This window comes from Pocillopora damicornis, chromosome 3 (assembly GCF_964200805.1).
Source record: "Pocillopora damicornis chromosome 3, jaPocDami1.2, whole genome shotgun sequence".
In the NCBI taxonomy this organism is placed as follows: Eukaryota; Metazoa; Cnidaria; class Anthozoa; order Scleractinia; family Pocilloporidae; genus Pocillopora; species Pocillopora damicornis.
In genome coordinates, this window is record NC_142672.1 from 8075189 (window position 1) to 8102436 (window position 27248).

Consider the following 27248-nt stretch of genomic DNA (forward strand, 5'->3'; position numbering starts at 1 on the left):
AGCCGCACGGCAAGTTGAATATCGTTTATCCTCGTCGCCAAATGTGGTGTCTTTGACGTATTGACTGTACAACTCCGTTTTGTAACAACAACGTAATCTTTATTGTGTTTTATATCGTCTTACCACATGCTCTCTCTGCTACTATATCCCATAATAATAATGAACATACGGGACACTACAAGTCACAGCGAGAAACACCAGATTGTCAACGAATTTGGACACCACTCCCTCTTTCAGTGATAGCTCGAACGAGGACTCGTCCTTAACATCAGCGAGTAGCTCAAGTACGCCGATAGTGCCTACGAGATCTAGCACGAGAATTAATCGTGTTCTCGTGCCGTTGTTGCAGTTAGCCGATGGCAGGGAAAGGCCAAATGACGGAGCGGGTGAAAGTTTACGGGCAGTAGTTCTGCAGCAATTAAATACGTTCATGGCAAGACAAGAACGATTTAATGAACGCCTCGAACAGAAGATTGTGGCTTTCGAAGAACAAAGGTAAGAATTAGTGTATTTTTAAGCTTAAAGGGGTAAGTTTCTAAAGAAACTGTGGTGCTGCGTCGGTGGGAGAGTATAGCAGGTAATTTAGTGTTAACAACTGGGTTGAAAACGTAAATTAGCCACCGTAAGGGTAAAAAAGCTTTACGGTGGCTAATTTACGTTTTCAACCCAGTTGTTAACACTAAATTACCTGCTATTTTTAAGCTTATTGTTTACAAGTCCCGGGACTAAATAGTTGTTTTAAATTGATCTTACTGTTAGCTACGCGATCAGAAACGCAGAAAACCCTAGCTTATTCTAGTTCTCTTACCATCCTTCTCGAAGACCTTTCGAAGAGCAAAGCCAAAATGGGTGGGAAAAGAAGGCGCCTGCCCATGGCGCTTACGGTATGCATTAATGTATTTTTTAAGCACATTGTTTACAAGTTCCGGGACTAAATAGTTGTTTTAAGATGATCTTACTGCTAGCTACTCGATCAGGAATGCGAAAAACCCTTTTTATTCTAGTTCTTATAACATCCTTTTAACCAGCTTTAATGTTATGCCCAGTTGGTGGTTTCATATGATATATATATCAAGGCTGTGCTCTAACGGCGCCCGGTCGCCTGAGGCGACTAACATTTGGCCTCGGGCGACTGAAAATATTTTCTTGGTCGCCCGGCCGGGCGACTGGCTGGTGTTGGTTTCTTGATTTACAGTCAAAAAAAAAAAAGAAAATGTTGTTCAATCGGGCGCGCGTTGATATTCAAAGGTCGTTCCACGTGAATTTACGTGTAACATAATCATCGACTTTGATCGTGACAAGCTGCACAGTTTTCGATTTTAACCGCTTTTCCAAATAGTATTATAATTTTTCCTTTAGATTAGGATGGCTCGTTAGTTAGTTTTTGAAAAGCAATTGTTACTTCTGCTCTGACAGGCGTAAAGTACGGTCGACGATTAATAAATTGCTAAATGAACACGGGAGTCGTTCTTTTAAAAGAAAATGTTGTTCCATCGGGCGCGCGTTGATGTTCAAAGGTCGTTCCATGTGAATTCACATGTAGCATAATCCTTGACTTTGAACTTGACTAGCTGCACAGTTTTCGATTTTAACGGCTTTTCCAACAGCATTAAAATTTTTCCTTTAAATTGGGATGGCTCATCAGCTAGTTTTTCAAAAGAAGTTGTTATTTCTGCTCTGATAGGCGTAAAGTACGGTCGGCGATTAATAAATCGCTGAATAAACACGGGAGTCGCTCTTCTATACTAATTTAATATTTTAGCCGGCTTTTTACTGCCGTGTCTGCGAGGCAAAAACATAACTTAAGATTGTTTTTCCAGTAAAACACGATGTATAAAAAAGAAAAGATACGTTTTTTTTTGTGATTGTTTTAGAAACGGGTATAAACTCTATAAGTCCCGCATTGTCCTTGGTGTCGTGACAAGTTATTACGTATCACGCACTAAAAATAAAATCGACCGAATCCACAAAATTAGAATTTCTAAAGAATTAAGTATACAGAGTTCAAACGAAATAGTGTTTTGCTAAGCTTACATAATGCTTTGAATTGAACTTCAATGAGACAGTTTTAGGTTTATCAGATTATCTTTGGTATATGTATACTATTCATTTTTCAAAAAGTCAGGGTCGGCCAGGGTTTTTGGGTATTCGGTATTCAGGGGTGTTTTAAATCGGGTATACCGTATATTGCAGCTTAAATATGGGTATTCAGTATATCACTTTCTTTGAATTTCAGGTATAAAGTATTCAAAGCTTCGATTATTTTTGGGTATATTTGGAGGAATTTGGGGTATTTTGGGGTATTTTGTCGATTTTTTTTCGGGTATATTGGTATTCCACTACCCCCCCTGGCCGACCCTGAAAAGTAGTTTTGCACTACTTCTGTAAGTGTGAATTAAATAATTATTTGACTATAAGTGATGATAGGTTTTCAGGAGGTCAAAGGATACGATGTTTCATGAACATAAAAACAATAAATAAATGCACATCGGTTCTATTTGACTCGTTACGAAAACAGTTTGTTTAATTTTTAATAATTAACTGACTGATTTATTAATTTGGGCGACCAACTAGGAGGCCCGGGCACCTCAGCTAAAATGTCTGGGAGCCCAAAGGGCTCGCCAAAATTTTGATTTGGGCGACCATCTTTTAGGCCTGGGCACCCAAGCTAAAACGCTTGGGAGCCCGAAGGGCTCCCTGAAATTTTCCTTAGAGCACAGCCTTGTATATTTTTATGCATATATTTTTGATTCCACAGGCCAATGTTAGGGAAGTTTACCAAAGCCTTGTTGGCCGAGATGATGGCAGGGAGATCCAGTGGGACTTTTCAAAAAGGTATGTATACACTGTATGCGTTTATTTCACTAACTGTAAATAAGTTAGGTTAGGGGTGGACTATTATATTTTTAGGGGGAGGGGGGGTTGCACAATTTTTCTGAATTGTTGTTTCAACTTCAGGTTGCGTGGGGAAAGAAATGGCGGTAACAAGATATTACATAATTATTATGAGAAAGTGATTTGGTATATACACTTCAATGTGGTGTAAAATTTTGCAGAGAAAATTTTTCAGGGAAATTTTTGGGATCATGAAAAACAAGCAAAAGAGTTAAGTGCCACATGGTACATTTATTTCACACAAAGGAAGTTATTGTGCAATTAAAAACAAGAAAGCAAACAATGATAGGTAACCATACTCATTTATAAGAGAAAAATGATGACTTGCCTCTGGTACATAAAGTAAAAGACAATTTTTAATGTGTGTGCTATTAACACTGAAACTGTACACAGTAAGGATGCACCATGCAGTTTCTGGTGTTATTGATATTGTTTTTTCTATCAGAGAAGCCACAGATAAATGCATAACAGCTGGGTAAAATCCCTTGCCCCCCAGCCCTAATTTACAGCCCTGAAGGTCTAAAAGCTGCATACACTTTCTAATTAATGGTTTAGTACCTAATGTAACCGCCTTTCTTCCTGTGCAGAGCCCCAAGTGGAAGTGGTTACAGCTGGAATTTTAAACTATGCTTAAACAATTATATTTAATCTCCTAGCTTCAATGAACCTGAAAACAAGGTTGTAAATCAGAAAATTTTAGCTGGAGTGCAGAGTACTGACCACGAAATGCCAGTTGTTACAATAAAAGGTAAATTCACCTTTTTTCTTCTTTCTTGTAAAATTAATGTATCGAATATTTTGTTACAAGTGTTGCTGCTTTGGTTTGAGTCTCATCCTGACCACTACCTGGATTTGTTTCATGGTAGCCTTGAGTTCAAATCCTCAGCCATGCTTGTAAATAGCCAACTGATATATATACCAATATATATATATTTAAATTTGAATTTTTCCTCGGTTTACAAATTTTTTTAATCAAACCAGTTTAATTTTTATTTCCATTATTGAGGTTGATTACCATAATCTAGAATCTGAGACAAAGGAGAATGAAAATCAAAATAATTTAAATATTTTAAAACCAAATAAACATTAAAACCACAGCATAATTGCTTACATGTACCCACTGGATTGGTTAAGAGGATAATAAACTGCACCCACAGTCCTTCAACTTCTGATTTTGGTTGTAAACAGTTTATTGCACTCACATGCAGTTTTTAGATACACAAGTTTTATATCAAAATGTTTAGTAATTAAGAGGTTTTATTTTAAGAGGGTAACACAACAGTATATGAGAATACTGACAAACTTGTGGCCTTCTGAAAATTAAAGGAAAATTTAAATCAAAAACATAAACCTAATAATAAGTGTTAAAATGGTTAGAAATTTAAAGCAAATTACCCTTTACCATGTTTCAACAAGACAACCCTTGCGAAATGGCTTTTGGAATTCCTAGGAATTCCTAGGATTTTCCTAGGAATTCCTAGGAATTTATTCCTAGGAATTCCTAGGAATTCCTAGGAATTCCTAGGAATAAAGGTGTGAATTTTCACGGTAAATTCGGACTGGGAATTCCTAGGAATTCCTAGGAATTCCCAACCATAACAACTCTGGTTCTAAAAACCTAGAAATTCCTAGAAATTCCCAGAAATTCCCAGAAATTCCCAGAAATTCCAAGTTTATAGCCAACAGGACTTGGAATTCCTAGGAATTCCTAGGAATTCCTAGGAATTCCTAGGAATTCCTAGGAATTCCAACTCAGAGAACCAATGACTTTCCCTGAAAAGCTGTATATCTAAAAAATTCCTAGGAATCTCTGGGAATCTCTGGGAATTTCTGGGAATTTCTGGGAATTTTTAGGAATGTTTCAGAATTACTGGGAATTTTAAGCAAAAATTTGAGGCTAATGATATAAAATAAATACTTTAAATTAGAAAAACCCAGCTAAAATTCAAGTATTCAATGAAATTTATTTAGAAGCTTAATTTAAGGCTTACATGTAAACTATTTTTGATTAATTATTAACATCAATGTGTGGTAATATTAGGATGGAATTTAATTTATTTTTCTTTTCTTGAAAACTTCATACGGATTAATCCTCAATTACAGCTTTTCATATAAAATAGTTCTAATCAATCATTAAATTTGGTTTGACACAAATTGTGAATAAAATCTGTTGATTCTTTTCCATAAAATACAATATCTTAAGTTATATTTGAAAACCAAGCACTCTTGGGAGTGAAGGGGCTAGTTACAGTCAAATAAAATTGAGTTTTTGATTAAAATCTTGTTGTAACCGTAACAATAAATTAGAATGAAGTTATCCTAAACTGCAAACTTAGCTGCTGTTTGTACTGTTTGTATTTTTTTTCCTGGGCTCACAATGAGTTGGCCTTGAATGAGGTTGTCAACAAGAACCTTGACCATTTTGTATCTGGATTCCTTGACATCTGAATTTGAAAAAAAATAATATATTAAAATATGTATGTTTAAAGCTCAGACCAGGCTTTTAAGATGGCTATGAGGAAAAGGGCATTCATTGGATTCTCAAATTTAGAAATCTCTGTTATATTAAGTGACTTTCATATTGGAGTTAGTACATCTCTCTCATGGATTTTACTAAAAAAGGGCTGAATACATTATTTTGTTTTTACCAAGGAGGGCTTCTTTATGTACTAAGGTTTGTTTAATAACAGTTCCTATTTTGAATCTTGAATGTTCCCAAACGTGACTAGAGGAATCTTGAAACCTTACTGATAGGTTTATTTCATTGTAAAGCATAATAAGCTTAAGAAACTGCGGCATGCAAGTGACCGATTCGATTCTCAGAATTATTCTAGTTTCAGTTGCGCCGAGCGTTATGTAAGCTTAATTCAACCCGCTACATCTATTCTTTTATAAGATTTTGATCACGTAACGAATATCGCAATTTTTACTCACCTCAAACTTTCAAAATCGTAGCTTTACAGACGGCCATTCGACCCTTGTTTGTACCAGTCAATATGTCAACTGTTGTCCCTTCTTTTAACTCCACGGCGCCAACGACTTTCTTTTTTTTTACAACACTCACGCTATTCTCGTTTTCCCATTGAACCACAATAAAAGCTATCTTTAGAAATGTTATATTAAGCAAAACAGTTGAGAAAAGCGATCAACCGATGAAAAGTACATTCAAAGATGAGCGCCAAATGGAGTCTTCTTTGTTTCCGATCGCAAAAATTTTTTTTGGGATCACTTTCTGAAGGAGCTTAGACACCAGGCTCAACTAGGGAACCAAGCCTTTTGATGACGTAAACAATTTTTCACTCACCACCCCCGACTGGTTGAAGTGTAGTTGGAGGGGGACAGGGAAGGAAACATTTTTGTTACTTGCGCGGGAAAAAAACAAATGAGAAGTTATCTATTACCTTTTTTTTGTTGTTGTAATTTTCCAGAAAAAACAAATGGGAAGTTATCTATTACCTTTTTTTGTGTAATTTTTGCGGGAAATAATATTACCTTATCTCGCTCCGCTCCGTACATATACGAATCTTCTGCCTTTGGTTATAATACACCTTCTTCGTTAATTCTTAATATTACTCACGGTCAAATGGATCCAAAGGGAATTTCAAACCTTGGAAATACTTGCTTTCTGAATAGTGTCTTGCAAGCTCTGCTCTCAGTGACATGTTTTTCCGAAGGGCTCACTGGATTGCAGCACAATCACAAGAAGTGCACCTCATCTAAAACAGGTCTTGAAAATGTATTCAATATTATTTTAGCACGTCAAAATAACATTGATATTGGAGTGGAAGACATAAAATCCCAGCAGGCAAACAACATCAACCCATCGGTGAACTGTGTAATCGAACCAAGTACTTTTTTGATGAACCACAAAATTCGTCATCAGTGTGGTAATCCGCTTAGTTATTCTTGACATTAAGCTTATTTCGACTTTATGAAACAATTAAAATACGTATATTAAAATACGTATTTGACAACTGGATAATCTTGTTAGAACGTCACAGGAAGTTGTACCTTGTACGGAGCTACGAGTAAAATGTTTAAGGCCTTTTCACTGTTTATGGCGGTAAATTTATATTAGTCCTGGAAGCTTTGCAAGTCGTAGTTCTTTGCTCGATTATTTTTTGACACTGTTGTGTTGCGCGTTCATCTAAAATGTGCGTGTACGAGTACTAGGAGTGCAAAGAGTGAAAACGGTACGCAAACCTAACACTTTCGACCCCTCCCCATCCCCCTCCCCCAGCCCCACCCTCTGGACAAATGAGTAGTTTCTGGACCATATTGACTTGATAATCTTGGTAACTCCTAAATTGACTATGCCAATTTCCTGTGGATTAAATTAATTACAATCACAAACCTGTAGACAGCAAAATTAAATCCAGGAATGGTGTCCCTGCCACATGGAAATTTTTGTTTTTGGTTTCTTTTTTTTTCTGAGGGGGGGTAGAGTTCAACCCCCCCCCCCCTTTGAAAAATTCATTTCATGTCAAGCATTTCCTTAAAAAATTTTGGCACTTTTGGACCCCCTCTCCCCTGGAATTTTCAATGATCCTACTTGGGGTGGGAGTGTGTTGATCTTTCAATTCTTTCTAGAACTACACCTTTACTACACATTCTTTCTTACAAAAAGTGAATTTTGTGGTCAAAATGATCTCTATAATAATCACCTCCACCCTTACATTTTTCTTTTGCATGTGGGAGAATAAACATTGACATTGACAACAATGACAACAGTTCTATTTGCACTCAACATTTACATTTTTATTTTAGCCAATAACTACAAGAAAAGTCAAATACTCATCACAAAGACAAGCTACCATAGTATTTCTTATACCCAATCACACACTTTATTAGTCAGTATTATTCAAACATTTATCCTGTTCCATTAGTGGTGTTTGTCTATTCATTCTTAAGGGTTGTACTATACAGAGCTTCCTGAAGGACTATTCTAACCCAGTGGAGCTGGAATCATCTTATTACTGTAGCAGGTAACAAATTTTAATAGCATTAAACCTAACACCAAAAGGACACACAAATACAACTATTTTTTCGATAACTGCTACAGTGCTTAACACTATAAACTACAATGCACAAAGCAGACTATTTTCTTCCAGTGCAAGAAATTAGGAATGTCAAAGCTACTACAATTGTACAAATTCAAGTTCTTATGCATGGATTGAAAAGAGTAGGAGATGCAGTCCCTGTTGCTGTGGTCTGGTCTCTGTGTCTGTGTGTTGTGAAGAATACAATTCATTCCTGTAATCAATTGAGAAAAGGCAAATAATGAAATAAAAATTCATACAAATACAAAATGCAATAAGTCCACATTAGCTTATTTGCTGCCTTCAATACAACATCATTTAACAAATAAAGAGATAATGATGACAACAAGGATGATGATGGTAATGATGGTGATGGTGATGTCAAGGATCATGGTTAGTGGTATAGGAGACTGACTGGGTGACCTCCAGTAACTAGAAGATGAAGAAGCAACAGCATGTGTAATGCCTCATTCCATGCTGTCTAGTTACTTGAAAAACTAGTAGCCCCCTGCCCCCCTCCCCTTGCTGATTCCTGTCTATATATAATGAATTGCACAAATATTAAATTATGCATTCTTTCATTTTTACTACATCAGTTGCTCCCAGAGTACTGATGCATGGAAGAGGCTAGTCACATGCCAGGCACCTCTGTCATTTTGCATTCAAATGGTAAGATTTCAAAATGATGGAAAAAAACTTCACAACTTAATAGATTACAAAGAGAAAGTGTTATTGTCCATGAGGGTACCACCATTTCTTCTGGTCATTATGTGTGTTACCTAAAAAGAGAAGAGAGGTGGTCACATCTTGAAGCTACAAGCCAGGAAGTATATCTCCTCTTCTATGAAAAAGATGAGGTTGAAGACATGCAAGAGGTTACACATATTTCTTCTATGTCTGTTAAGGTCCAAAACTGTCTACCACAGATGCCCAGTATGCCTCTAAAAAGGAAGAAGTTTCCTGTAAAGTTTTGTCTTCCACCTGGTTACTATGCATTAAAGGCTGAAAGATCTGGCATTTTCAAGACAGCTACTGGAAGTATACCCTGGAAATATTCTACACTGGATGTAGCATCAGTATTAGCAAAGCAGAGGGAATTGCCATGGCTGGGGTCCAAATCTCAGGGAATCCTAGAATTAAAGCATGGGAGCCAACTGATGTTGAAAAGCTCCTTCCAGCTAAACACAAGATAAGTGACAGCAAACTTTCCAATTTTGTGATAGACTATATTTTTCTACTGATAGAAAGTCAGTCTCAAGCCAGTAACAAGAAAGTTTTTACTGTCAACTCCGATGTTTATAACAACATGGCACAATTCTTAATGAATATTTTCTTGAAGCATAAGTATGACTTGCTTTATGAGAACATTTCAGCAGCAGACATGATTCTGTGCCCAGTACTGCATGGATCATATATTATCAGAGAGAAGCCAACATGAAAGTTTGTAAAAAATTCAACAATCAGAAAAGAAGAAGGAATCTTTCACACAATGTTAGAAAGAACTTACCAAATGCTGGGCCTAAAAGATAGAGCAATCATTGGAATGAGTTCTGAATCCATTTTTACAGAGCTATAAAAATGGAAAGAACTTAGCAATACCCCATTGGACACAACCATTTTTCCTAACAGCTGTCTAAAATTATTGAAGCAATAACAGTAGCTGCTTTCATCTGAACTGATTTTTATCTAATCAATGCCAGCACATGAATACTCAGAGAAGTTGGAGTAGTTTCATTGCAAATTTTTCAATATTCTTTGCAGCAAAGGATGGGAAAAATTAATTATTATAAATAATTATTATCATCATTATCATTGTTATCATTGTTATCATTGTTATCATTGTTATCATTATTATCACTATTATCATTATTATTATTGTGTTTCAAACTTTACCACTTCCCTTCCCCAAAGCAGCTACATGTATACAATACAGGGCCTTTTAAAAAGTCCTCAATGTTTAATGCCTCGAGGCTTGCTGGTTTGGCAGTCAGTGGAAAGGTAATGAAAGAAATACATTCAGCTGGATTTATATGATTATAATTAACATTCAAATATTGATTCTAACTCTGCACTGACTCAGGATATAAAAAACAAGACATTGATTGCATTATATATGGTGGCTTGATGCAAATGAGCCAAGAGAGCTTTTTTTTTTCAGGTACATGATCATAAAAAAGCCCCATGTTCTGTAGTTGTAAGTCATAGAGTGAAATTCAGTACTTTAACTATATTCAGTAGACCTCAATGCAGTTTTCAACACCACCTTAATGTCAAATAATTTTTGTGACAATTCTGTTATCATAAAAATATCAGTAATACTGCAAATTTCAGCAACAGTTGTACACGTTATAGGAAAATGATTCTTCTGTAAAAAATTTTTCTTCTAGCAGACTTAAATTTTCTGAAAAAAATAACATACAATGTATGGAAAAACTATCACAAACAACAGGGCAGATTCAAGGAAAGGTACAGCCATAGCCAGTATGAAGCAAACATCCCCACCACTCCCAAAATGCATTATCAGTTGCCTCAGATGTCCAGGCTGTCCAGGGAACAATTTAAACGTTAAATAAGTACAGTTTTGCGTATTCAGATTAATTACTGCTAGGTGCATTATTTTATGACAACGTACTTTAACAAGTTAGGTATATATATATATATTTCATATCACAAAAGCAAATAATTTCTGGTGTTATCGCTAATTGGGATATCAGATCAAGAAAGTATAAGGTTATTAATAAAGAGTTTAATTTTGGCTGAAGGTTTTTCGAGTTATTAATTTGACAATTCACTGTACGTTGTAAAATTACAAAGCAAAACACTAAATTTAGGTTGAAAAACACTAAAATACTTACTTACCTTCGGTCTCAAAACGTTTTTCACTATACTGCTGTAAAAATTTGAGTTTGTGTTTACTACAAGCCGATGTTTCTTGTATACTCCAATGTGACGACATAAGCTAGTGGCAAAAAAGGTCACGCAAGCAAGCAAAGGCCTGGGCACAAATTCAGTAGGCTTGGCTACTGAGTTGAGCCTGGTTTCTAAGCTCCTTCAGAAAGTGATCCCAAAAAAAATTTTTGCTTTCCGATCACGGGCATGATCACGTGGATCTTTTAGGACTTGTCATTGGCTAGCAGAGAGAATCCGCTGGCTTGCCGATTGCAGTGTTAGGAAAAGTGCCCAACTTTATTCTGACTTCTCCGACCGGTTCTCTGCTTCTAGAAGATGGACAGCTTGGTGATATAAATAAAGATGTGAGCTCACTCTATGTAAAAATAATCGACAAGAATCGATCGTATCACAAATGCTCAATTTGTGGCCGAAAGTTGTCGAAGAAACAAAGACTCGAAACTCACTTGAGTTGTGTTAATGGCAAAGGTGAGAAATAACACAAGCCAATCACAGTTTTGAATGCGTGTACAAATCGTCTTTTACCCTCATATTTATAAAAGAAGGATACCACATTCGGAAGTATAAGAGATACATAGATGATCCCAGTGTACCAGTACCTAAATCTACAAAGCTTGACCGTAGAAAGCGTTCAGCAACACGTTCCAACACCGCCATCTCGATTCCTCAGTCAGTCGTTTCCACTGAACTTAAAGCAGTATTGACAACAGAGTAGAGTGCGTCTTACAAAGGAGAAACATTTTTACAAGAGACAGAAGTAGCTATATGCGATTACAGAGGTGCGTTGGAACTCTGGTCCACAAATAGTTATGCACTGCCCGAAGTATAAAACAATTTTGTTGATAGCTGACAGACAGAGAAGAACAACAAGTAAACTTAAGAGCTGTTATTATTGAAGTGTGACTAGCACTTTTCATTTTTATATAAAGAAGGACTTGTAATTTGCACCAAAAATAAAAAGATGTAATGTTTTTTGGGAGATCCAGTGATTGGGACATTTAAGAAATTAAGTTATGAAAGGAAACTTAGTTGGTATTTCTCACTACTAACAAGTCTTGTTGACAAATATTTTCAGATCAGAGTTTCAAATAAAGTAAATTGAAGACGTCATATAAAAGGTGTTTTTCTTCAAAGGGAACATTGACTACCTCTGTCTTGTCTGCATGCCAAATGTTTGCAAAGTGTGTGGATGATCCACAAGTATTGGAACTCTTACAAAAATGTTTTGTAAGAATAAAAACAACAAAACAAATTACAGCAATTAGTCATGAAAATAGAGCAAAAAACTGAAAAAAAAAGCAGCAACAACAATCATGAAAAAAGAAAGATTAATTAGGTGTTGAATTTGTTTGTCTAAGGCATGAAATTTCTACTAAAAGTATTGTCAACAAAAAGTCTCTGACAGCGTTGGAGGCAACTAAGCTTGACTGTTCCAAGGTTTTCTAACAAAGGCAACCAGTAATGTAGGTTAGGGAAGTAAGATAACAATGTAATTATTGTTAATTATTGTGGAAGTTGGCAATTTCTAGTTAACATAACTGACAGCTGGTTCATGAGAAAATCCATATTAATGTAAAGATTTACTAAAACTTAGTTTGAGTAATAAATTTCATGATCTTTAAGTTATAAACATGTACATGTATGTATATCTCTTGGTAAGTTTTGTATAGCATACCTTTTATTGAGCCAAAGTTTTAAGCCTCTGAAATTACTCTTTTTCTTAAAACCTTCACATTCAAGGTATTTCTTAGAATTTATGTGGACCTCAGGGTATTAAAATTGCCTCAAATTCAATTCCCAGAAATTCCCAAGAGTTCCACACTTCTTAAATTATAGGTAGTTTGTAAAGCTGAGAATTCCTAGGAATTCCTAGGGATTTCAAGTCCTCACAAAACTGGAGTCTTCCTTTCCCAGAAATTCCCAGTAATTCCAAGCTTTTTAAATCAGAGCTAATTTGCATAGTTGGGAATTTTTGAGAATTCTTAGGAATTCCTAGGAATTCCTAGGAATTCCTAGGAATTCCCAGAAATTCCCAGAAAACTGGGAATTCAGTTTGCAAGGGTCATTTGCATAATTGGGAATTTTTGAGAATTCCTAGGAATTCCTAGGAATTCCTAGGAATTCCCAGAAAACTGGGAATTCAGTTCGCAAGGGAACATTACTCTTTTTTAGCTGCTATGTGTGTCCATTTCCAAACTAAGAGACGACAAGAGGTAAACAAATCAAGAAATGCAGCTCAGGATGTATTAAAGCAACAGAGAGCCTTAAGCTGTCTAAATACGGTAAATAATATTCAAAATTCAAGCTGTTTTGAGTTTTTCTGCTGTTGAACACCATAGCAATGCTTTAAACAAGACCCAGTATCTGTAAGAGCTCTGCTGGGTAGAATCAATAAGCTAATTTCAACCCAAACCATGTCTATTTGTGACTTTCATATTTAGTGTAATTGTGAACAATTTTGTTTAATTTATTTTAATACAGAAAAAGAACCAGAGAGTGTAAGCTCTCAACCATTCTACATCTTTGGCTGCAGAAGACAAAGATCAGTACATGAAGTTCATGACCATAGACTATATGTCATCGGAATATTCTATGTCAGAATCTGAGGAGGGCGAGTGGAACAGTGAGCATGGCTATGAAAGCTCAGACTCAGAGAGGCCAAAGAAGAAAGTTTTTTGTGTAAGCTCACTTCAGTGGCGGAGTCCTGCACTAACTCAGGTCATGCACAGTCTTGACCGAAAGTCAACATGCAGAAGGAGTGCAAAAGGTGCTAATATGTTAGTGGAAAGGCGTCGTACAGGCATAATCTTGAGCCGCCTTGCTCCTGATGATGCTGATCCCTTTGCACTGGCATAATTGGTACTTTCTGCCCTCCTTTTGTACATGTAACCTTATTTCTAAGGGGGTGATTACATGGTGACTTTCAGCTTAGTTAGAAGGGGCTGAGATTTCAGCCCAGGATGCGAGGATGAAAAAGCTCCAAAAAGCCCATGTAATTGGAATGGAATTTCAGCCCAGGCTGAAATGGGACCTTGGACATATGTAGTGATTGTTTTTTTCAATCAATGAAATGAAATCACTGAAGCTGGCAGTTGCAAAGGAGAAAAGATTTACATTTGGTCATGTAATCACAACAAAATTCCAGCCCCCTAATCAGGCTGAAATTTCTCATGTAAATCACCTCCTTATTCATTGGTATTTTTTCTGCATTTTTGGCTAAGAAAACAAAATTAACTTAAAGGGAAATAATTTTGGAGAAAGGAGAATGAAATGTTAATTATTTGGCCTTGATATAGAAGACTTTTGCAATTGATGATCAAGCAATATACATGTACAAATAATTGTTTTATCCCTGTACTGAAATACATGTACAGGAACTCAGGTTTTGAAATGAAAATTCAGTTCAATGAAGGGTGCTGTTTCTATGTGGTAGCAACTTAGTCTTCAAATATTTCCTAAAAGCTACATGTATGTGTAATTGATTGAATGCTGTCATTTCTTGTTATGTGACAGCTTCATCTAAAAGCTAAGTGAAGCTGTTCTACTGTCCTTAATTTTTCAAATTTACATTGAACTGACTCATGAATTGCAAAATGGGAGAATTACATCAGCCATGCTATGACTTATCATATCTAGTACAAAATTTTTGAAGATCAGTTAACAAATTGAAAGCATTTAATATTTTAGGTATTTTTAGGCAGGCTTACTGTTTCAAATTGTGTAGCTTAATTTTTACCATGTAACAACATTTGAAGAGTATTTGAAGATATTTATAATATTTATTGATTCCTTGGTGATGACCTGTTGACAAATCAAGAGCATTAGGTGTTTCAGGCATTCTTAATAAGCTGTTTACAATGTGCCAATATATGACTTGTATTTCAAGATATTTATAATATTTATTAATTCCAAGGTGATCAGAGACAGACCAATTAACAAATCAAAAGCATTATATGTAGGTGTAGGCATTCTTGATTATGATTCGTTTCAAGTTCAAGTTTCAAGTTTTATTTGTTCACATCAGATGGTTATTACTAGGCTGGCTTGCAAATAGTGAAGAGCTAATCGTGGCAAGCCAGACTGTAGACAAATAATTTTACACAATTTTATACAATAAATATTCACATACAATTACAACATGTAGACATTAATCTTCATGCTTACAAACATCTAGGTATTAGGATAATATGTAAATAGGAAAACTACAGACTAAACATAATTACAGTCAATAATTAATCTTTCATCTTATTAATTAGAGTATCTATGTCGACATAGTAGTTTTCAGTTACTATTTACATGCTATTCGTTACTATTTACGATTCTATATGCAATTACTATTTACATACTTTAGTACTTTTTCAAATTGTTACAAGTGCAAGCTGTTTACCATGTAACAATATGTGACTTGGATCTAATTTTTATTTCATAATGTAGTAAATATTTGCATGGTGCTGGAAATACTTGCATTTTGTTTCGTTTCTTATTTCTCTCTGATTCCACCCCGTTGAGCAAATATGTGTTAACGTTTACTTCTGCCTTAATGAGCAAAACTGTTCAAAAATGAAATATTTAATTGCGTTTGTACATGGAACAAATAAGGCGTAAACGTGTATCTTTGCCACAACAAAGTTTCAGCAAATGTTCACTTACACGTATTTTTACAGGATATGTAAAGAATAAGCAAATTTAGAATTTTGCCTGCGATGCTTTCCTTGCAAACAATGGTCAAACATGACATTTGACTTCGCCGCAAACATGACCAAAGCGAGACAAATATAGTCTTTGGCATCCGTGCAAATCCGTCCTTTCGTGCAGTAAATTTATTCATTTACCTGGTATTTACTGCCGCAGTAAAGTTGAATTTTTTCGCATTTGCTACGCTATGTAAATATCTGCAAACATGAAGTTTACTTTTTGTGCAAAGGTCATCAAAGCGAATGAAACATTTCTTTTGTTTCGTATTTGCTGTCAGTGTAAATATGGAGTAAAGGCAATATTCAACGTCTTTGCTTTACTTGTAATTGTGGTGCAAACACAAAGTTTGACTTACGTGCAAGTACGATCAAAGCAGTTTAAAGATAGTATTTGCTACACATGTAAATCCATCATTTCGCACAGCAAATTTAACAATTTAACTCGCCTTTGCTGCAACAGAAAAGTTGTCGCAAATGTGCAGCTTTTCTTTACATTTGCTATGGTATGTGAACATTGAGTAAATGCGGTATTTACCATCTTTGGTTTGCGTGCAAATATAATGCAATTAAAAAAATTGCATCTGACCAAATATAAACAAAGTCTATCAAATGTGGTATTTACTTTTCATTTACTACGATTTTGCTACGGTTGTAAATCCGTTTTTTGCGTAAAATGAAGCATTTCAATCTGCTTCAGTTCTAGAAGTAAAATCTTATAATATTAGTCGACCCATATGGGAGTATTTTCATTTAAACTGCACTGATATCGGGTGATTTGAAAAACTTCTCTTTAGACAGACCATGTAAGAGTCCTCATGAGGTCACGCAATCTCCGAAAGATGTACACCAAGGAATAGAAAATTGAGCACGGCTCGTTGTTGAACACCAGTTGCGACGTGTAAAGTTGCATTTGAACAGTATTAAGTATTACAGAAACAGTTTAATATTTCAACAGTGCTCCATGTAAGATAATAATGCCGGCATTATCTTCTTGACCGTCTGGCGAGAGTAGGCGTTGTTCGGCTTGTCTTATTTTTTATGTCTCCATGGAAATAACCCTAGGACAGTTTCGGTCTGGGGAAAGCGGTTACACACATAAACGTCCTTGTCCGTGGGCAAACGCCATTTGCCCATGGGTAAAATGGCTGGTGTAACCACGACTAATGGTTGAAGAAGATAAGCAGAACCTTGATGCAAGTGAAACGAGACAATGGTAGTCGTCAGCGGTGTAATTTTTCAGAAAATGTTCTCGAAATATACAAACTCCAACAAACATTTGCATCACTTTGTTGCCGTAGGATTGTTGCCGATGGATTTTTGTCGCATATCCCTGATGCATGTTACAAGAGTATACTTGTTTTAAGATAGCCGTCGGTAACGATTTCTTTCAACGCAACAATATTGAATAAGAGACCGCGAAAGGTCTCGATTTAAATTGATGGTAAATATTCTTGGTTGTTTTGTTTAATTATTTATAATTTATTCTGTAGTATGTACGATGAATGACTTTATTTGTTCCATAGCAATGGCTTTGTTATCTTCCAGGCACACAATCCTGACTTCCCTTTTCTTGTATTATTTGACGAGTGGCTCGATGATTTTTTTTTTCATGTATCAAAATTATTTTTCTGACTGATCGGGGATCTAATTGAAGTTTTAAGTAGCAGTAATTTAAACGCTGATCACTTTAACCCAGCCAAGATCGACCTTTTGATATAAGCAAATAATTTTTTTAGTTTTATTCTGAAAACGTGTAAAGGCTTTCAAAATAACTGACGTCTCACGGTTTCGAACCCTCCAGGTCGTCTAACTGTGGTCATAGCTAGAGGCGACAAGCTGAAATTACTGGTTTACATGAGCGTTTCATGTTTCTTTCGCATATTTTGCATGACAGCGGTTGCTACTTTCCTGGGAAATTTTTGTGCGAGAAATTGACGTGCAGCTAGTCATAGATATTGATCCCCCGGCAAATGCCCTCCGTTTGACTGCAAAGTCAGCTAATTCACCCCAATCCATACCAGATCCCCACCAATCCAACCTCAATTTACTCTTACGCACCTTTATCTATCTAAATTCACTTTTAACTACCACAATTGATTTTATTTCTGACAAAACTTTTTCAATCTAATCAATTCATACTTTTACTGCGAAGAATTCTAAATTTACTTCATTTTAATTGACTTATGTCACCCCAAGCTTCCGCGGGGTGTTATCCAATCAATATGGGTTCTTGTGTTCACCCCAAAAAATTTGTAAATTTTTGTAAAAAATTTGTAAAATTTGCATCAATTTGTAAAGGGTTTATCTTTAGGAAAAATTCAAGGGGCTATCGGATTTGAAATTTGGAAAAAGTTGGAAAATTATAAGCAGAAGCGCTCAACGGAGTTGATCCTCGACGTACAGTAGCTTGCGATCCTAGGGTTGTAACCAGAAAGGTCAGGGTGACATGAAAAACGCTAATCATAGCTACGACCTTACTCTGTTGATCTTGCAGAGTGAAAAGCGGCTGGAAATAAACGGTGTACTAAGGGGAGGGGGGTGCTGAGGTAAATGACGCCATTTCTTTTCATTAGAAAGTTATTACCATTTCTTGGAAAATTGACAATCTCTGAAAACGAAAAAAAATATATTCCATGCCCCCAAATGCTCATTTAGACTCTAATGAAAGTACCCTCTATTTAATATGAATCTAAAACTAGCATCGTTCTATCACAACTCTAGCAATCTGATTGGCTAAGTTACCATCGTCAACTATCACGTAATCTAGAGCTCTCCCTCCCCACTCCCCTTTAAACAAATACCTTAGAAGTGAAATATCATCTTAACAGGGAACTGAAACAGCTTAAGACGGGATGTTTACGCACGGCTAAAAGTCGAAACATTAACATTTTCATATAAAGTAAAAGTGACCACAGCAGATCAAAAAAAAGACGGTTGTGCTGCATAGTAAGCCGTAAGCTTTACATAATAAGCTAAATTACGCATACGTTTTGGTTGGTTCTTTCATGTGATCTATTGAAGCACAGACGCATTGATGACGTCACCATCAGTAATGTTTTGGCTCTTTATTGCATAAAACAAACAGATGTTGCCGTGGGTCTGTATAGTAAAAGATCACAGAAAACGTCATAATGTGATAGGAAGCTAAGTGACACACCCGGCTGCGCCTCTTGGGTCACTTTTTTGTTCTCACCGCATTTTGACGTCATCTGTAATCTATTACTTAACGGAAGTATGGCAACACGGAATCTATATGTGAAACAGTTAATGGACTCACAGTTTTAGAAAACAGGCAGTTAAGTCTTTCCAAAAAGTTTAAGAACGACATCACATTGTCCGGTATATGTGAGAGTTTTTTAATGCATCACTTTTCTGTCTATTGACTACTAAAATACTCGATTCATAAATTGAAAGTAACTGAAATCTTGTTTCCTTGTTTTGAAGGCCTGATGTCCCCCATGGCAATGTCCAAATCCATTCAGCACCTACTGCGAACTGAAAAAATAGAGTGGCACCAAAACAAAAAGCGGAAAAATTTTAATATGCCTGCGTTGCTGCTTCATCAAGCAAGCTGAACATGGATCAAAGGGTTTTCTTACTACAAGTCATATATGTTGGGAATCCAATTCCACTGATGTAGGTTTTCATAAAAAGGGAAAAGAAAGGAGGAAGGGTATCTAAGATAAATTAAACGGAAATTGTCTGAAATCTTTATCTAAATTAATTTTATTTAAGAACTCAATAGGGAAAATGAGTAAAGGGGGTAAGTTTCTAAAGAAACTGTGGTGCTGCGTCGGTGAGAGAGTATAGCAGGTAATTGAGTGTTAACAACTGAGTTGAAAACGTAAATTGGCCACCGTAAAGAGTGAAAAAGCTGACGTTTCGAGCGTTAGCCCTTCGACGGAACGATTGGAGGAATTGTGGGTTGTGTGTGGGTTTATATGCAGAAAGTGGAGCTACACTATTGGTGGGAATATGGTGCCGAGAAAACAGGAATAAATTAGCTGAATGACAAGCGCTGGACTAAGGTCTCCAGGCCCTCAAACATGTTTGCGATCATCGCACTGTTAAGGAACTAGCTCTGAAACAATACTCCGTTTGGCCGAACTAGTACTCACACTCAATTGCTTTTCATTCGGTAGTAACTACTACAAACAAACTAATGGCGTGGACATGGGTACTAAAATGGGACCCAGCTACGCCAATCTTTTCGTAGGTTTTATTGAACATCAATTTTTTTAGTCAATACCACGGCCCAAAACCTAAACTCTTCGGCCGTTACATGGACGATTGCATCGGCGCTACCTCCTCTACCATAGAGGAGCTCACTCAATTTATAACCGCAGTCAATTCCTTTCATTCGGCTCTTAAATATACCTGGGACATTTCCGACACTTCTTTGGATTTTCTAAACATCCAAATTTCAATTGAAAGCAACGGTTTATGCACTAGTGTTTACTACAAACCTACAGATTCACATAATTACTTGTTGTATTCATCTTCACATCCATCACACGTCAAGAACTCCATACTGTGACCTTTTTTACAGTTCTCAGACTTCGTCGTTTATGTAGTGACGACTCTCTGACCGCAGTCAATATACTCTTACACATCACCCTCACAACCATGCTGTTAAATCTATCATTCTTAAAAACGTGAATTTATTCCAAAACGATTCAGTGACTGGCACTATCTTTCCGCAACCCCCACTTATTTCATTAAAACGTGACAAAAACATAGGCAACTTTTTGGTCAGAAGTTCATTTCAAACCAATGACCAATCTAAAACTTTCAAATGCACTCGCTCACGATGCAAAACTTGTCCTTTCATTCATAACGTAGAGAAAATATCGGGACTCAAGTGATCCAGTAGGATCACTGATCACTTTCCGTGTACTTCCGCCAATGTTATTTACTGCATAACTTGCACTTATGGCAATAAGTTATACACTGGTGAAACAGTTTGCGGCCTTTCCTTACATCTAGGCAGTTCAAAAAGCCGCAAAAGACTAGAACAAAAATTTATCTTCCAAATCGTCACCCTCAATCCCCACGGAATCAGCGAGCGCTTTTCATTAAACTAATTTATTCCTGTTTTCTCGTCACCAATAGCGTAGCTCCCCTTTCTGCATATAAACCCACACACAAGCACACAAATTCACGTTTTCAACTCAGTTGTTAACGCTCAGTTACCTTAGAAAATTAATGGTTGAGTTACCATCAAGACGCAAGATATTTCAAAAGTGTTGTAAATAGTAACCGAAATTCGCGAAGCACATGAAGATCAGCAGAGAAGAGTAGGAATAGAAACTGGAATGCTTGTTTCCGTACCTACCGCCCCTCCCCCCCCTCCCCCGCCCCCTCCTTACTTTTTACAAGATCAAGGTAAGGTGTTTTTGGAGGTAAGCTTGTTTTTACTTCGTACACGTCCTTTACCTGAACGAGAGTAACATCCCAAAAGCCAGGACCAGAAGGGAAACCGTTATGCCCACTGAAAAAAAATTGATAAAACGTTATTTCAGCGCCACAATGGCCTCATCTGATATGTCCATTACGTCTGATACGTTAAATTTTCCTAAAATATTCAAAATATAACTTAACAGAACTTTGTTCTGAACTTACTTCAACCACGCTCATGCACATCTAAATCAAAATTTTAAATATAAATGAACATAATCTCGGTCTGGTCGGGAGCACTGAGCTGCAGAAGGCTAATTTAAGTCACTCACTTAACTTGACTGAAAATAACACATAACCTGCACTTGATGATCTTTCACGTAGCTGCAAAATGCAATCAGGGACTGTGTCTACCTTATGTATGCTTAGCGACTTATCCCTCAAAATAATCAATTCGTTGCCGTCCGATTGAATATTTAGGAATCACTGCTCTCCTAGAGAACAAGCCATCCAGAAGTACCTTGCGAGCGCTCAAAATAAACCAAATTTCATTTTTTTACTTTTTACTTTTTTATTTTAATTCATTCGCCACAGTTCAACAAATACAAACCACTAATCTACATCACTCAGTTACAAGAAAAGAAAAAATAAAGTGGAGTGGCAGGAGAGAGGAACAGAACTTTCGTCCCAATTGAGACCTAACCCCTAAAATGAAAATGAAACAGTTTCTTCCAGTTGCCTATCTTGTTTAAGGCAGAGGCTAATGGACTCTCCAAAGAAAACTAAGCATAAAGGTTCTGGGACGCGAAACATTAACGGGGGGAGAATACAACTACTTCTAGAGCATTCCGACGTCAACTAGGCGCTGCAGACACAAGTTCTGTAGCAAGCGCCAGGTTAAAGAAAACTTAACTGCTTCTCCAAATAAGTTTCCAAATGCCATTTACAATTTCCTTAAACACTCCAGCCGAATGGAATCACTATCTCAACGATCTAAGTCATTATTTCAACTATTTACAGGATTGTGTCTTACCTGCGCCACAGTATTCTACGCAGTCTTTCGTCATCTTTTCCACCTTCCACCCGTTACAGCTGTACTCATTATCCGGCACACACGTTCGCTCGGTGGTGATCTCACCGCCAGCTTCACTACACTTTTCGCATTCGCCTTCTTTGGCTTTCCATTCCATGAATGTAACACCTGTGACATCATTTGGAACCAAAATCAGCGAGCAGAGGGAAAACACAATCATTGACAAACTTTGCGGTAATACATCTAAGGCAGAAACTTACTACACGGGAGAAACAGCCAAGATCCTAATAACGTGCTAAGCTTATATCCAGAATTTCAAATATATCATTCAGGGGTTTCACCTGCCTTTAAGCAAATAGGCATGGGCTTGCAAGTGATTTGGACGGTACGATATCTATTTTTTAAAAGTATTTGAGCGATTCGCAAAGCTCGGCTGTTCGACTCGACAGTAATTCAACTGTAGTCTTGTTGAAAGGGTGTTAACGAGAGCATTACAAGAGAATCGTTTCTTAGGACAATATCTTGTTCCTGAAAAGCTGAATGCTTTCAATAGCAGAGTAGGAGATAAGCTTTATGAAACCTACAAAACCGATCTTTTAGAGAAGAGAGACTTTGACAATGAAATTTGACGGCGGCAGACAAAGTGATGAAAAACCAGTGACACGTACAGAGACACTCCAGCACGCTAATCCAGACCTTTATCCGACGGTGGTCACAATTACTACCATCCTCCTGACAATGCCAGTGGCAACTGCTACCCCCAGTTCTACTTTTGTCTCATATCCATTACATACCGCACAAGTGAATAATACTTTTTACGCGCGCTCGTTGGTTAGTTCGGGAGAGATTAGCAAATACTTTTCACCTTCGTGTGGGGTCGACTGATAAGCTGTGTTTTAGGTCATGAGTATTTCTATTCCACATTACCCAATAACAAAACGATCGACAGGGAAGACATGTCATTCCTTTAGTCATTTTACACTGACCTTTGGGTTCAAATTCAGCACCCTCATTCACAACCGTTAAATCCTGAAATTGACCCATCTTCAATGCTTTTCTAAACACCTCTTCGATCAAAACACCTTTTTCCTTCACAACCAAGCATAACTTCACTTCCACGCCAACTTTGCCGTCTTTTTCTGTGAACTTCACTTCTGATACTGTAACGTTTTCGTACTTTTCGGAATCATGGTAAAGGTGTTTAATCTACAGGATAAGAGTAATCACGTGGGTGTTAAGGTCATTGTGACGCTCATTAATCAGATATTAGGTATACGAACTCAAATTGAAAACTAAAAACTTATGTATCCAGTCTGAAACAAAAGCACTCTCTTTTAGGGAGCATGAATAATCTATGGGTACATATATGAATGCATTTTCTTTCCAGTTTCACCTTCAATTCCCTTAGTGCCTATAATGATTTACTATTGGTAACCCTTAACCCTACCCCTCCCTGCTCCCCCTTTTGCCTTCCCCACCTTCCCCACCTTCCCCACCTTCCCCCCTTGCCCTTCCCTCCCCTCCGCTCTCCAACTAAGTGCTATTGTACATACTGTTCTAAACGATAACATGTTTGGCTAGTTTTTCACAGATATCAGGGAAATCAAACCGTCGAAAGTTTCGTGCCTAAAAATTGAGAAGTAATGCAAGCATATTTCTGGGTTATTGAGCATCAAACAGAGGAATTATAGAGCTGGGTTGGAGCTCCAAATTTATTCGTAGGAACAGTCTTATGAGAAAATCGCGAGAAGAGCAGTTTCAGCCACATTTTTATGACCAATTAGCCTTTATGGCCTTTTTCGTGCTTTCCTCGCTGTAGTTATGGATGAAAAAAATCTTCCATTCGTGACTCTTTTTGGCACAAAAATATTCCAGCTTCGATTTGGGAATTATCTGCCACAAAACTTCACAAAACTGTGACTTAGACCCCTTCTTAGTGTAAATTCTACAATAAAGAAATGTGAAAAGTCAAATCCCTCTTATCGAACAAATGATTGAGAAGTCAGGTTAAACAAAAACCAATAAATGGACTTACTGCCATGGATGTCATGTCTTCCAAAGCTTTGGACTCTTTTGACGTAGAGTTTCCAAGGGATGCATTCCACATTCGGTCTGCCACAAACTTAATCATCGCACAAGCTAAAGAAGGAACAAACGTTAGCACGCCCTCAAAGGATACGAAAAACATAAATTATAACAATTATGAGTGAATTTGGTGTTAGATCACGATAACAACTTCTTCTTGATAAGTTGGAGTATTCTCATCGCCTGTTTGCTGGATAATGTTTGGATATTATAGGGAGAAGTTTAACCTTAATCACTTCTGGGAGGTACAGAGTAAAAGTGCAGGTTCATGGATGTGCCCTCTCATATCATAAAAAAAACTGCCTTATACGTTTATTCTTAGCTTGTTTGTTAACTTTTCAAGAAGTTTTTAGACAGAAAACTCAGCAGAATTCTTAGAAATTTTAAGAATATTCGTTTTGTCAACACAAACTGATACTCAAGTTACAAAGAAAATGCCGATTGGTTTGTCTTTGACATAACAGGCGACGTGGAATTAAGTATCACAGACAAATAAGCCCAGAAATGATTAGAAGCATCAAGAAACTGACAAATAAGCTTACTTGGCTTTGTTTCTGTGGTTGGTGTGGTGGTCTCTTTTTCTGTGGTACTTTGCGTCGGCGTGATGTGGATGGGTACTTTTGTTGTAGGTTGTGCTGCTTGTGATGACATGGGCGCCATAGTGTAAGATGCAGTCGGTGATGGCTTTACAACAGTCGAATTCTGTCCCAGGGCTTCTGCAAACCAATGGTTAGATTTGAGAAAGATGAAGAGAGGGGGGGAGGTTGAAAATACGGAGAAGAGGGGGGGGGGGGGGGAGAAGAAGAAGATGTTGTTCACATGCACAAGACCTGATTCTTTCTCAGAAACGTGTTGAAAATGAATACAACTCATAGGAGACGAAAGGGGTTAATGGCCAAACTGTTAACTCTCGATCTCGAACTCCAATTGCCGCCATCTATAAACAGTCCAGCGAGTTTTTGAAAAAAGAACAAAATATGTTTACACAAAGTTATGTAACACAAGAAAATAATGATCTTAAATTTATTCCGTGATTCATTTCATAGCTTTTGGATTCCAGCGGAGGAGAATTTTAACCAATCAAAAAATATTCTGTCATTCCAAGAACATATTGAAATTTCCTTAGCTCTGCTACCATCTCTCCTTTTATTTTTTTGAAAATTTTGTCTGAAAAAGAATGTAGGAATATTTTAGGATGTTGCGTCAGCCGCTGCACAAGCACTTGCCTCATGACAATACTACGATCGAAGTACGTTTAATACCGAGTGATATATTGCCAACCGTTCAAAAGCAAACGCAAATGTCAAGTAAATATAAATATATACATAGCATTCAGTCAATTAAATAGATGTAACCTAACTCTTTCATAAACATTCATTTTTTCATTACATAGCAACTCTATAACTCTTACATGTCGCCAAATACACGTGGCGTGAATTTGAAGCAGGAACCGAGGAAGGCTCCATACATAATCGAAAAACTTTGGTATGGGATGAGCCATGGGAAACGTTTAATGACCCTTTATTCTAGAATAAGGTTTTAGCGTGTCGGTGCTGATTAAAATCTAGTAAGTTTTCTAACATCCTCAGAGAGAAAAGTCCTGAAATTTAGTTATTTGCCACCCCTCCCTCTCCACCCACTGTGAAGAGTGGGGGACTTGACCGTGAAAAAAAAGTCAAGACTCGCGACGGTGAAACGTAAAATGAGTCCGCAACAACTCTTTTCTAATAAATCTTAAATACCAAAGGTAACTGACTCAATTTAATGAATAGGGCTAAAGAAATGTTTTCTTTTATAATGCAACCAATCGGTTTTCGTCGAGGACATTTGGTAACCAAAGAAATTGAGGACAACCAAAGTTTGAAGCGATGCGCTATTTAGAATAATTAGTTACTGTTCCGTTTATGCGACCAAAAGATGCAACTAACATTGCTTCTCAGTCGCTATGACCTCTTCAAAGCTATTATAGGTTGAAAAACAACTAAATCCACGTTCTCTAAAAATAAAAACGGGAAAATGACTTCTGAGATCGAAATTAGGATGCCTACAACAGAAACCAACGATAAACGTATTCAGATCTTTAACTTTTCTGTCCGAAAGGTAGAGCGGAGGAAACTTGACATTTCGTTGTTTGCTGTTCGCTTTAACATGTTCCCAAAGAATCCTACTAATAGGTCGATCTCAGCATTTAAATGTTTCTCAGTTGCTTCGCATTAAGTGAAAGAGTAATTCAAGAGAAACTGTTTTCTTTCATAAGGCGAAAACGTCATGACTCATCCTTCTTGTAAGTCCACGACGAGAACGCGTTAAATTTTACCGACATACCTTGTGCGAAGGATAACCCCACAAATATGAACACAGTTATGTGCTCAGGAAACATGTTTCCAGCGACTGATTAGTTCGAAACGAAGCAAAGCAAGCGGTGAACACAACTTTTTGACAGCGTCCTCTAAGAAACGTGACACCTAGTACCTTGGACATTAACTTCCGTGTTTACCTGCTTTGTTTTGGCGTAACCATGGTAACACATTGACATACTCTTGAAGATAGGTAAAACAGCTGTCGGTATCAGTTGAGAGTACTGAGATCACATTTCTTATTCGGGGTTGATGGAGAGACGAATGTTTCTAACCTAGTCAGCCTGAATGATTCGAAATGCTGACGTCAAGTCTGTGGTTGTCTGCATTTTGTAATACTTGCAGACATTTTGACAAAGAATTATTTCATTTAAAAGCCGTGTTTACCTCGCACAGGTAAAAACAGCGGCGGTTACACTCAGTTGAACGATACATTGTACATCTGTCGAATTCAATTCAAGAATATGCACTAAATGCAAATAAAATGCAATGTCTGTTTGAATTAAGTTTGGCAGTTTCGAATCAGATGACATTTCCTGATCTGCATCTTCGACTAAGCCAATCAAATATTCGCAGGAGCACTCTAGATATTCGTCAATAGTGTTGGTTGACGTTTCAATAATAGGTTTGACCGTACGAGTGCCGAATCGAATGCGTAATTAGATTTACGTTCATGTATACCATATCTATTTAAAGGCAATTAGCCAAGTCCTGCATAAAGAATCTTTCCCATCTGTAGAAGCCGAGAGAAGTACTACCAAAGACCAGAGACATTGAAAAGCTTCTATCATTTTCCACGTGCTGGAAGCATTTCGCGCTTTCGCTTCTTGCATTCGAA

The 27248-nt window shown here is 37.0% G+C and overlaps 1 protein-coding gene, 1 long non-coding RNA gene and 1 pseudogene across 13 annotated transcripts; 1 reads left to right on the forward strand and 2 right to left on the reverse strand.

Moving 5' to 3' along the window:
- Nucleotides 1-845: 845 nt before the first annotated feature.
- Nucleotides 846-13700, forward strand: LOC149048082 (uncharacterized; annotated as a pseudogene).
- Nucleotides 7632-11290, reverse strand: LOC149048083 (uncharacterized). Of its 11 annotated transcripts, none has more exons than XR_016184961.1 (4): nt 10794-11030; nt 9442-9909; nt 8714-8875; nt 7717-8148 (listed from the first exon to the last, which is right to left on the reverse strand). It is a non-coding gene; the product is annotated as an uncharacterized LOC149048083 (long non-coding RNA). The 11 variants fall into 11 exon arrangements; XR_016184962.1 differs by having other exon boundaries at nt 9442-9453; nt 10794-11029; XR_016184959.1 differs by having other exon boundaries at nt 9442-9504; nt 10794-11029.
- A 4888-nt stretch (nt 13701-18588) lies between the features above and the next one.
- On the reverse strand, nt 18589-26552 carry LOC149048084 (uncharacterized). 2 transcript variants are annotated; one of them, XM_089200325.1, is made up of 7 exons: nt 26379-26552; nt 24596-24769; nt 24004-24107; nt 22955-23174; nt 21969-22136; nt 20975-21029; nt 18589-19033 (listed from the first exon to the last, which is right to left on the reverse strand). In XM_089200325.1, the coding sequence occupies exons 1-7, from the start codon at nt 26431-26433 to the stop codon at nt 19024-19026; spliced, it is 786 nt and encodes a 261-aa protein (XP_089056451.1). In that variant the 5' UTR covers nt 26434-26552; the 3' UTR covers nt 18589-19023. The 2 variants fall into 2 exon arrangements, with proteins under 2 accessions (XP_089056451.1, XP_089056452.1); XM_089200326.1 differs by having other exon boundaries at nt 24596-24688; nt 26379-26533.
- Nucleotides 26553-27248: the final 696 nt, after the last annotated feature.